The sequence below is a fragment of the Exophiala dermatitidis genome (genome assembly GCF_000230625.1).
Source record: "Exophiala dermatitidis NIH/UT8656 unplaced genomic scaffold supercont1.2, whole genome shotgun sequence".
NCBI lineage: Eukaryota > Fungi > Ascomycota > Eurotiomycetes > Chaetothyriales > Herpotrichiellaceae > Exophiala > Exophiala dermatitidis.
The window spans coordinates 1058333-1069951 of record NW_008751647.1 but is presented as its reverse complement, the minus strand read 5'-3'; the positions used below and the strand labels follow the sequence as shown (position 1 = coordinate 1069951).

The 11619-nt window shown below is 53.6% G+C and overlaps 4 protein-coding genes across 4 annotated transcripts; 2 read left to right on the top strand and 2 right to left on the bottom strand.

Annotated features, from left to right (window-relative positions):
• Positions 1-128: 128 nt before the first annotated feature.
• HMPREF1120_01889 (uncharacterized protein) lies at positions 129-3475 on the top strand. The gene is made up of 3 exons (XM_009155917.1): positions 129-1870; positions 1927-2079; positions 2132-3475. Exons 1-3 carry the CDS (start codon positions 1524-1526, stop codon positions 2202-2204), a joined length of 573 nt encoding a protein of 190 aa, XP_009154165.1. The 5' UTR covers positions 129-1523; the 3' UTR covers positions 2205-3475.
• Positions 3476-4692: 1217 nt separating this feature from the next.
• HMPREF1120_01888 (uncharacterized protein) lies at positions 4693-5613 on the bottom strand (the record flags this gene model as incomplete). Its single annotated transcript, XM_009155916.1, has 2 exons — positions 4693-5138; positions 5514-5613. The coding sequence occupies 2 exons, from the start codon at positions 5611-5613 to the stop codon at positions 4693-4695; spliced, it is 546 nt and encodes a 181-aa protein (XP_009154164.1).
• Positions 5614-6125: 512 nt separating this feature from the next.
• On the top strand, positions 6126-9576 carry HMPREF1120_01887 (glutamate carboxypeptidase II). The gene has a single exon (XM_009155915.1). It carries the CDS (start codon positions 6566-6568, stop codon positions 9143-9145), a length of 2580 nt encoding a protein of 859 aa, XP_009154163.1. The 5' UTR covers positions 6126-6565; the 3' UTR covers positions 9146-9576.
• A 110-nt stretch (positions 9577-9686) lies between these two features.
• Positions 9687-11483, bottom strand: HMPREF1120_01886 (uncharacterized protein; the record flags this gene model as incomplete). The annotated part of the gene is made up of 1 exon (XM_009155914.1): positions 9687-11483. One exon carries the CDS (start codon positions 11481-11483, stop codon positions 9687-9689), a length of 1797 nt encoding a protein of 598 aa, XP_009154162.1.
• Positions 11484-11619: the final 136 nt, after the last annotated feature.

The following is an 11619-nucleotide window of genomic DNA, read 5'->3' as shown; positions in this document are numbered from 1 at the left end:
CAGGCACCTAAGGAGCCTATAAGCCAATCTCCACTAGTACCGTGCCACTCGTGGGTTTTAGCCAATCAACACCATGGTGCGATCCTGCGCCTTTCTTTCCTTCTCATCTCGTCCTATCATTGTCACTGCCGCTTTGGACGCCCGTCATCCTTTCCTTCAGTTCGTCGCCTGTGCCAGATGCCTGCTGAATGGCAGTAGTATACATGCATTCACAGCTACTGGCACGGTTTCCACTCACTTCAAGATGCGACGATGCTCTCGTGGGAACCCTACAGCAAATCCGAAGCATGACTACCCAATTATCCCCACCAGCAGCATTCCAAAAACATTGAATTGCTTGATGTACCACGACGTCGTCCTTTGAGACTCCGACACCGTACCGCCGACGGTTCGACAGCCTCCAGACTGTGGCTGTTTCTGCTTGAAGGGCCAACCCGCGCGGTCCCCTCTCCCAACACAAAAGACCAACCACACCATCGCCAACCCTCCTACGTAACCCATGCCAATGTTCCACACCCTGCCTACTACGGCCTATCCCACGCTTGACCTTTCCTGACCGGCTCCTTGCTGCTTCAACGTGCATCGCCTGCTAGTCGCTCCGAGCCCTCCTGGCCCTGACCCTGAACCGCACGCTGGACACACTGGCACTGGCAAGGAAAAAAAATCCACAACTGTAGTAGATAGTCTGGTATCAGATACCTGGGAACTTTGGGTCGGCGCCTCCCAGACATGCCAGCGGCCCGCCTGGAGTGTGTCGCGGCCTCCATGCTCTCTACCTCGTTGTCGCCCCACCACAAGGCCTCTCGTAACGCTGTGCCCGAGCATCAGAGTGCCCCTGTTCAGCAATGTCGAGCCTTTTCCCCATTGTCGCTCCTTTGAACAGCCACTCCCGTCCGCCGTCTCGCGCCTAGATCCCGCAACTAGGGACCGCGGGACATGGCAAAATGGTTCGTCGGTCCAATGATCAACGGCGGCTTCCCGTTTTCTTGCTTGACTCGGGCTCCAGCTGAGACCATCATCCCAACCGACCTAATGCTGCCGCTGGGTCATGGAGGGCCACCCTCCGCTCTCTTTGGCCATTCACACCCAGCAGTGTCTTGTCCTCGCTCTGCCGGGCGGAATGTCACGGACGGAGCCGACCCTGTCTCGCCATCCTCGTCGCATTGGTCCTACTTTCCTGCTCATCCTGCTTCCTGAGCGGGGTCGGTGGCTCTTCATGACAGCACGCGGTGTCTCGACTGCAATCATATTGGCCCATCCCATGGTAGGTGTGAGTTGGCAATCTTGCCCCCTGCTACCTGGACAGTGTCCGGGTGTCTATATAAACCCGTTCATCTTTGCCGGAAGCCCTTCTTTCTCCTTCGTCCTTTCCCATCACTGACTGTTCAGAAGAGTTCAAGACCAATTTGCCTTAGTCAAACAAGATCCCCTTCAGTTGACTTTGAGTCCATGAGCAATAACATTGACTTGTGTCCTTGCTACTAACTTGACATTGTTACCCACTGCCAATACCTTGTGTCATCATGACTACCTACGCACCCCGTCACCCCACCAGCTATGCTACTCATCAAAAGACTCTACCCATCATCGTGCCGAAGACGGCTACTTACAGCTATCCCGTTTCCAAGGTGGCTGTGTCGCCGCCCGAGTTGCCCGACACCAGCACCTCTTATGGTGGGAGTCGGACATCTGCCGGCTCCTACTCGGCCCGGTCCAGCAATTGTGATTACGCCCCAAGTTTGAGCAGCGGCGATTATGAGTCTTACAACGCTCCTCCCGGCGTTGATGTCGTTGACATGCTCAGCGAGAGAATGAACAGCGCATTTGATCCCATTCGAATGGATCGATCGCTAGCAAAGCAAGCGCAAACGTGAGTTATCGTGCTGAGAGTGGACTCTCAGAATTAGCGGCTAACAAGAAAGAAAGATCCGGCCAGCTGAATGCCAAACAGCGAGAGCTCCAAGAATTGCAAGCCCTTGCGCAGAGAAGGTTGAAGACTGCGAGAGTCAATTTTGCGGAGGGCGTTGAAGCAGCCCGCGAAGCCCGCAGAGATATCGAATATACATCCAGGAAGATCTCGTACGTCAAATTGACACCACGTTGTGGCAACAGATTCGCTGACTTTGGGCAGCTCGATGAAGACCCGGGCAGAGAAAAAGCACCCGGAAGCTTATGCCAAAGCCAGCCGCTCTCGCCACGCATAAATTTGGCACGAGCACGACTTTGACGAAGACACGAGTTTCCTTGATTTCTGTATTTTGAGAGGGGCTTTTATTACAATTTTGATCCTTTTCCGAGTTGGATTTTGTCCTGGTGTGAGCTGCATTGGAAGGTTTTTTCACCTACCCAGCAAACCAGCGGGAACTTTGAATGACGTTCAAAGGCAGCAAATCAGCTTTCACCATCAGGCATAAACAACCATTCGTTCGGAGAGCGCAATTGCGGCCTTGGCGAGCTTCCGCCGGTGTCGTTGACGTGGCAAGTGGTTGTTGTTCCGCTCCACCCCACGAATCCGGCAAGGCGACTCGCTGCTTTTGCCCCTGGGGCTGCAGGGGCCTCGAGAAGAATGGCGTGCATGACGCCGGCCAAAACCTGGCCCGAAAATGCATGGTCTGGGTCACCGAATAACACTGCAGCGATCGACCGCACAGTAGCCGGTATTCCGCGTGCCACCTGGGCCCCTATGCAGGTACGCTTGCTGTTTTCACTCGTTTGGTGCGACCTTGACGGTCGTCTGATTGGGTTGAAAGCCGTGGTCCAGGGATTTTCGTTTCCTGGGCCGTCATCAGACCTGTAATCTGCTGCTGTATGAGGCGCCAAACCGCAGATGGTGTGGAGGGTTTCTCTCACCTGGGCTGAACAGTCTGGCTAAACCCGATGTGGCTTTGGCCCTGGTATGCTAAAAGTGTGGTGTGAAAGGTGTGGGATGCGTGGAACGGGCCTGGGATGACTGTCTGGTCCGGAATCTACTTTTCCTGCTGAGTTGTTGGTGCATCTTCACTGACCCTGTGCAGTGGCTGACTGGAACAGTGTCCTGGTTTCAAGGGTACTGTACTGCAGTGGACTGGCGGACTTCGACTGGTGTGGCTCAAGGTGCTGGGTTTCATCCCTTGTTTGTAATGCTGCCAGCGGGGGGTTTCTTTCTTTTCGTTGAGGTACTAGGTAGTATTTGGGTCCGTTCCAGTAGCGCCATGAAAATCCAGACAAAGGATTCAGCCTATCGGCCGTTGTTTGGCCACTAAAGTAAAACTGTAGACCTAGTTCATATTGTAGTACTGGTACAGTAGGAATCAGACAACCCAGGGGCTCACCGAGAGGGTTCTCCAAGGCCATGGTTTCCCGAAGCTGCTCCCGGGAGCCCTGAGCCTTGCCTGCCGCCCACCGCTGATGGTGCTGCCTAGGTGTTAATTTGTACAGCAATGATAATAAGAATAGCACTTTTGGAGTGCTCGTAGTACTACCACTACTAATGGCACTCTTGGGTCTGGCTGGGCCCGGAGGCCAGGGGCCGAGGGCCCTGGGTAGGTAAGTACTGCCAAACTTGAAGGCTGGTGACAGTGATGTTGACTGTCATAACTGTAGGTACTACTAGTAGTGCAGTACAGCCAACTTCCTTAGGTAGCCACGAACTAATTAGGGACTACTGTAGATTACCATTACCTTACGCCTCTGGCAGCTTACAGTTTGTTTTCCCCCCTGCTTCTAGGTACCCCAGACGTTCCAGGTACAGTATCCTCAGGTGAAGCTGATAAACCGACAGCGGTCCAAGGAGAGTAGTGCCCGCTGTAACCCTAACTCAGCCGACCTCGTATAGTTGACCGACCGGTAGAGCAACGCTAAGCAAGCGATTGATTTTGGTCTAGTGTGAGCTGGTGTGTGGTCGGGCCCTCATCTGGTGCGTCTTGCCAGTGTCTTGTGATGAGTTCGCATTTGGCATTGGCACTTGCTGGGATGTGGGTGGAGACTTGAGTAGAAACGGAAAGGAAGAGAGGATAAGATAGGATAGGATTGCAGAGGTAGAGATGAGGAGAGAGAGACACAGGGAATATTAAAAGAAGAAGAGATAAAAGATGGCTGTTTCCGATTTTTTTTTTCTCTCTTTGATTTGCCAAGTTAAGGCAACGCACTCTGAGGTCACTGGCTATTGAAGTCTTGTCTTGTCTTGTGGCATGGCAAGATCGGGCAGGCCCAGACACTGGCGTTGGGAGATATTGTATGGTATCTTAGTGTCCTCAGCTAATGGTGTTCTTGTTCTGTGGTTGATTGGTCCATGTCTATCTGCTGGTGAGATAGACGGTGGACTTTGTGTTGCCCAGTTCATCAAGCATCATGAAAAGCTCAATCGGTGGGTGGATGATTGTGATAGAAGGGACTGTTCTGGCCTCATTTTTTTTGGAGTTTGGAACGGCTTGGTGTGTTGTTCTGTTCCATAGTAACCGAGTCTCGCTCCATGGTTACTGTGACATGAATGACTGCCAGTGGAACTGAGGGCGGCAATCGCATCCGGTGGTGGGTATTCATTGACCCTTGCCCTCTCCTACGGAGGAGTCGGAGGTGAGGCAGGACGTCATAAAATGGCCACTGTACTGGCCATCACAACCTGGGCATCTTGGCCAAAGCAGAGTCACGCGTACCTTCCAGAGGTTTATTTGCATAATGGGCCTCAAGAAAGCTATGCTTGCCTAGGTATGATCAGTCCTGTCCTCTCGATGGTCTTAGCCTGGCCCATGGATCGTCGGATACAAATGCCGGTTTGAAGTAGACTACGTCGCCTCTGGCGTTGACCTTGCCTCTGGCCCATTCGTCGAGCTCGGCGCGAGTGTAGAATGTGTTGCTGTTCGGGGCGCTGAAGGCGTAGCTCGTTCCGTGGGTGGAATAGGAGCGTTCGCTCGGTGTTGGAGGCATACCAAGAACAGATGCTGCTTCATCAAGGGCCGGTTGTGGATAGGGTGGTTGGCCATCATTATTGTCGCCTAGTTGAGCCTCGGCCTGAGACTGGGCTGGAGGTTGAGGTTGCGAATATAAGGTCTCGAAGGAGTCTCGGGAGTCTGTGTCATGGGTTGAGAAGGTGGAGTTGGCTTGTGGGGGAGCTCCCATTTGTTCGGCATGTGGAGGTGATTGTAGTGACCGTGGTGCTTCTATCAAGTTGTTAGAATGTTGGTCGGTAGACTGATTGATATTTGGTGGATTTTGGCTCTTCTCGGCGGATAGCTAGATGGTTTGGCGGGGATGATGATGGGGGTCGGGGAATGAGTATTATGGAAATCAAAGCTCCTGGTGGCAATAGAAACTGCAAAAGAGGGGATCATAGTAAAGAAACAGAGGCGGGTGCAGCGCTCGGGACAGAGAAGTCGCCTGTCAGAGGAATGTACTGAGACGGTCCACATATTGAATTGCTTCTGCCGTGGGATCGTCAACAAGTACTAAGCTATCGACGGCAGGATATGGTGGACGCATATCGCAACAGGCGGGCATTATGCTGGAATTAGCGGTGGAATTCAGTCTGGACTTACGAGCTTGTTCTCTGGGACGGCGAGTTGAGAAAGAAGCGAATCCCATCATGGCGCGCATGGCTGCCTCCGCATCGCCGTCGACAAATGAATCTTCAGACATGGTTGTGCCTGGGCTTTCTTTGCCAGATGAGGGTTGGAAGGTGGTGGGAGGTGGGATACAATGGTGCCGTGCTCAAATAGAAATATGGATGTAGGTTGAATCAGCGGTCCCGGGATGTACAGCCTGATGCAGTTGGTTCAAATGACGCCAGTCTTTCAATTAGTTTCCATACAGGGAATGAAAATATTATGGTCTGACAAAAGGTGCATTTGATCTTGCCAGTTCGAGCGCTTCAGGTTGTCGGTCTGATGCATCGACTGCTACTACTAGTACTTGATATTTTGTGAGAAAGTTCATCCACTGTTGACCAGGCTATCGGAGCACTTTTACAGCGTGGAGACAGACTACACCAAGGTTTACTCGGGGAAGCGAGGCCAGAGACGTCCATTTATCGACGAAGCTAGACACGTTTAAAGGCCAATCCCCGCCGCGTGGGGACAAAAACGGGACACCCGTACTATCAGATCAACACCTCTACCTATGGTTCTTACAACTTCAGGATTGATTGTAGACAGCACTGGGGCCATTGAGCCATGTCGAGAATCCTTCATGTATAAGTGTAGGCTGGTAATGGCAGTGGACAGTTGGTGGTGGTGTTCAAGTTGTAGATGGTGTGCTTGGCTGACTGATGAGCCGCGCAACTCTCTCCAACTAATAATTCAGTTCGTCGCTGGAGCCGAGACTCGGGGTCGGAACGAGGCGCAGTCCCAGTTGCAGTCGCCGTTCAGCACCACACCACTGCTTCAGTTTCACAACTGCATTGCATTGACAGACATCCTTGCCATCTTCCTCCTCTTCCTCATATTCGTTCATTGCATAGGTTTCCGAGCTGTTCACTTGTCGGGTTATTTCCTGAGCGGAGTTGCCGCAACAGCGCTCGATCCTGGATGCATCCTCGATAACTCGACTGTGAGTGCGTCCTGCGGGACACCACTCAGGACTCCCGCCGACCATGGGCGACAACAAATCCGCTTATGAACATTTGCCCATTCCCACCTACGAGGAGGCGACTTCGTCCCGCCCGGCGTCCTCACAGGCAAGACTCGGCCCTGAAGAAATCAGCGACGATGCGGAAAGGCAGGGTCTCCTCCGTCGGGGACAGACTGGTAACTACCAGCCGCCCACCATCGAGTCGGTACGGCCCAGTCTGGACTCGCTCGACGGCTTAGAACACAACCAAGACGAAGAAGTGCGTCGGGAGATGCAACAGATGGACGTCGAAGACCCTCTGAGTGATGCCGCCGCGAACCGCTCCCTTCTTCGCCATCGTCTTTCGAAGCGCTTCTCTAGTTTCACAAACTCCTTCTCCTCCCTTTCCTTACCCTCTTTCCGCCAATATCTCCCGACGTTCTCATGGCCCCGGATAGACTACCAACAACTCGACTCGAACCGCGTCGTCATCATTGGCCGGTTGTTTGGAATCTTCCTGATCATGGGTGTCCTATATGTGCTGATAGCCTCCGACGTCTTATCATTCACGAAGAACAGAATGGGCATGGGCCAGATGTACGATCCGGAATCCATCAGGGTCTTCGTGCAGAACCACATGAACGACCACGGCCACATGCAGAAATACCTGGAACACATCACGGACTTTCCGCATATCGCGGGCACAGAGGGTAACTATGTGCTGGGAGAATGGGTGGCGGAGCTTTTCAAAGGTTCGGAACTAGAGGATGTGCATATGGAGAGGTTCGATGTCTACTTGAACTATCCTCGGAAGGATGGGAGAAGAGTCGCCATCGTGGAGCCTGATAACTTGAAATGGGAAGCGAGGATCGAGGAAGATCAAGAGCAAGCATATGTGTTTCATGGACATTCAAGAAGTGGAGATGTGACGGGACCTCTGGTGTACGCAAATTTCGGCTCTAGGGAGGACTTCAAAACCCTTGCTGATAATGGTATTTCGGTCAAGGATGCAATCGTTCTTGTCCGGTATTATGGTTCTGAAGGTGATCGGGCTCTTAAGGTCAAGGCTGCCGAACAGGCCGGTGCAGCTGGCTGCATCATTTACTCGGATCCTTCGCAAGATGGCTTTGTTCAGGGCCCTACCTTTCCTGACGGACGTTTTATGCCAGACGATGGCGTGCAACGGGGGGCTGTAAGTCTCATGTCTTGGGTAGTGGGGGATGTACTCACCCCAGGGTGGGCATCGACTCCTGCCGAGAAAGAGCGTCTAAAACCCGAAGACAGTCCCGGACTTAACAAAATCCCCTCCATCCCCATCTCGTGGAATGATGCGAAGCACTTGTTGGAAGCGATCAAAGGCCATGGCAAACAGATGACAGATATTTGGACGGGTGCTCCGAACACGGAATATTGGACTGGAGGTCCAGATTCACCAAAGGTCAACCTCAAAAACGTTCAGGATGAAGAGATCAAGCAGCCGATTTATAACGTTCTAGGGAAAATCACAGGTTGGGAAGAACCCAAGAAACGAGTGGTGGTGGGAAATCATCGAGATGCCTGGTGTACGGGCGCCGCAGACCCCGGCAGTGGTACCGCGGTCATGCTTGAAGTCATCCGCATCCTGGGTGAGCTACGCCGCCTCGGATGGCGACCACTCCGAACAATCGAGTTCGCCAGCTGGGATGGGGAGGAGTATAATCTTATCGGCAGCACAGAGCATGTCGAAAACCGGCTAGCAGAGCTTCGGAAAGACGGCGTGGCTTATCTGAACGTCGATGTGGGTGTCACAGGCATTGATTTCCACGCAGCAGCCTCGCCATTATTCGAGCGTTCGCTTGCTCACGTTCTGGACCGTGTCGGCGATCCCTTTTCCGGCCGCTCGATCCACGAGATCTGGGAGTCGTCCAACCAGGGTCTTGAGGGACTTGGTGCTGGTAGTGATTTTGTCGCTTTCCAAGACATCGTCGGTACATCTTCCATTGACATGTTCTTCAAGGGTCAGAGATACCCTTACCACAGCTGTTACGATAACTTCGAGTGGATGTCCAAGTTTGGCGATCCTGATTTCAAGTACCACAAGGCCATGGGCGAAATCCTGGCCCTCTTGATTCTCGAGATGGCAGACAAGCCATTGCTTCCTTTTGATCTGAATGCTTACGCCACCGCTGTCACCAAGTATGTGGACGACCTGGCCACGTACGTAAAGTCTGCTTCTACTGCCAGCGGCCAGAACACGTTGGACCTGACTCCCCTACGCGAGGCCGCAGAGTCTTTCACCCGCGAAGCGCAGCAGTTCCACGAGTTCGACGATATCTGGCGCAATTTTGTGTTCGGAGCAGGCGGGTTCGAGAGCTCGGCCATGACAACAGCTCGGAGCAAGCACAATGAGCGCATCGCCCACTTCGAGACCGACCTGCTCGACCTCGATGAAGGAGGCGGCCTCGCCAATCGTACCCAGTTCAAGCACGTCATCTTTGCGCCGCAGGCCTGGTCGGGCTATGATGAAGCGTATTTTCCGAGCATTCGAGACGCTATTGACGCCGGCGACTGGGCAGAGGCACAACATCAGACCCAGAAGGTTGCGGACATTATTGCCGCCGCTGTCAAGAAGTTGAATGCCTGACCTTGATATATGTTTTTCGTATTTTGTGTATTTTTGTGTCGCTATTCTACTCTCGCCTGCTAGATCTTGCTCAAAAATTTTCCGAGTCGGTTTGTGCGTTCGTGGTGCTATGGGCCTTGTTCAACGGTCACTGCTTTTGTTAAACTCATGTCGGGCGTTGATGAGGTCAAAGGCCCAAAGCTTGATCTTGTGTTTGCTGGATACATGTACAGAGCAAATACAATCCTGGCTTCTGATACAGTATTTTATCCTGGTGTCCAATGTTGAGAGCAGACTCAAGGTAGAAATACAATGTATATTGGGCGGTTCGCAGTGCACATCAGTAAGGTTCCTACCAGGTGAATACCTAGGTAGGCAGGACTGTAATTCATATTCATTGCACAAGTAATTTTAATCGTGCTACTGCACAATACACCGCCAGGTTCTACCTACGGAATTAGGAGCCAGTAGGTAGAAGTCGGTCATGATGTATCATGCCAACAGTTGTCTGCCTTCCCCGATGTAGCCAACTTGGACACGGTTTCGCCGGGTGCAACCACCCCTACACCTCTCTCTTGAAGCTCTTTGCCAAGTTCCAAAAGTTCTCCATCTTGCCACGCGCCAGCACATCCTTTGCCTGGGAGTCGGTCTCGCAGACGCGGGCGCCGAGCCATTTCCGAAAGCTGCGCTGCTTGGCCTCGCCGCTAAAGATGAGCTCGCACTTGTTCAAGCTGAGATCTTTGAGGTTGCCGTTTTCATCCTCGGCCTCGAGCCACTTTGCCAGGACTTCACGGTTGCCTTCCTCGACGGCGCGGGGCGCCTCCATCTCCTGCCAGCGGATGCGGTGCTGCATGAGCTTGTCGTATTTGCGGATGGAGTGTTCGCCACCCTCGACGACGACGAGGTTGAGCTTTGGGTGCAGAATGACAACGCCCGTCAGCTTGTTCTGGTCGGCGTTGACCGAGATCTGGTAGCGGTGCTTGCCGTTGGCGAGGCTGTCGATCTTGTACACGCGCACGTGGATGCCGTGCGCGGCGTCCTCGGCCTGCTGCCGCTCCAGCTTCTCGTGCCGCTCCTCCTTGGTCAGTTTGCGCTCCTCATTGGCCTCCTGGTGCTTCTGCGCTCGTTCCGCAATCTCGCGGTTCACCCGGGCCTCGACGGCCGTTGGATCCTTGACCGCTTCTTCGCCCAGCACCCGCATCAGGTTGCCTTTCTTGACCTTTGGCGGCGGCGGCGGCTCCAGACCTAGTCGGATCTTGGCTTGTTGTTCTTTGAGTTCGGCCATGCGTCGTTGCCGCCGCAGCTTGGCTTGCTCTTTGCTGGTCAGGTACATCGGCTTGGGCGGCGGGGCGTTCTTTTCTTGCGGCGGCTCAATCAGCACCGGGTGCTGGATGTAGATGGTGATGATGGAGTCTGGGGTGTCGATTTTGAGTTTCGTCGGGTCATCGATCACGTCGTAGCTCTTGCCGTCCACCAACCCTTCGTCCCACCATTCAATCTCCGGGGGCGGTGGCACCAGAAATGCCTTCTCTGTGTCCAGGTCTTCTTCCAGCCCGGCTTGTCGTGCTCGCTCGGCGATCTTTTTCTTCATCGCCTCAAGCTGCGCCTGCCGCCTAAGCGCCGCGGCTTGCTGGATGTATTTGCCCTTCTGGTTGAAGATCAATTGTCTCGAATGTCGTTCTTTGGGTAGTACATTCCGTGTGCCCAGATTAGGGTCGAAGTATGGGTTGGCTTTTAATTCCTCCAACGAGGGGGCCGACAGGTCCAGTTGCGCCTTTCCCGGGGCAGGTGATTCTGTCCTTCTGTTGCCCATGGCTGTTGCGAATTTGGGCTGCGGTGTCCGTCCTTTGCTTCTTTGAATGTCCTGATGCACGTCTGCCAGCAGTGCAGGGTGTAGCCCGACGTCCAGACCTCCACGCGCCTTGGAGCTATCATCGCTGTATGTTGGCGTAGTGTAGTTTGGGGTCGTTGTGGCCGGTGGTTTGGACTGCTGAGCATTGCTGCTCAAAGCTGCTGAACGGCTTGTCACTGCAGCCACTCGAGCCTTTAGTTGCGCTATACGGTCGCTCGCACTCGGTGCAGGGCCCGGAGGAGCGCTAGGTGTTGGTGCTGTTGAAGCACTCGTCGCACCTCCGGATCGATTCGCTGCCAACCTGGCTTTCAATTCCTCCGCCCTTGCTCTGGCAGCCGCAAGCATCTGATTCACGTCGGGCTTCGCTCCACCAGCCCCGATCGCCGCCGAATTTGGCGTCGCCGGACGTGGAGAGCCATTGTTGGATCTCGCTCGTTTCTGGCTTTCCAGGTCATCGCCGTCTTCCGGGTGTAGCCTTTTCAGCACATTGTTCGATTTGTCTGCCATTCTTGCGGGTGTCTCAGGAGGAAGACTCACTGGTCGCCACGGGTCCTGGGCCCTGTAGACAGCTCCTTGAGTCAGGAGCAGCCTTAGCTGAACAGTTGTCCTTGTGAATAAATTCAACACATTTGACGGTTGATAG

Excerpts from the sequence above, each read along its gene's own strand:
- HMPREF1120_01889 (XM_009155917.1), top strand. The coding sequence starts at position 1,524 with ATGACTACCTACGCACCCCGTCACCCCACCAGCTATGCTACTCATCAA. Across the intron at positions 1,871-1,926 it reads CTAGCAAAGCAAGCGCAAAC|ATCCGGCCAGCTGAATGCCA; the intron begins GTGAGTTATCGT and ends CAAGAAAGAAAG. Across the intron at positions 2,080-2,131 it reads TATACATCCAGGAAGATCTC|CTCGATGAAGACCCGGGCAG; the intron begins GTACGTCAAATT and ends GACTTTGGGCAG.
- HMPREF1120_01887 (XM_009155915.1), top strand. The coding sequence starts at position 6,566 with ATGGGCGACAACAAATCCGCTTATGAACATTTGCCCATTCCCACCTAC.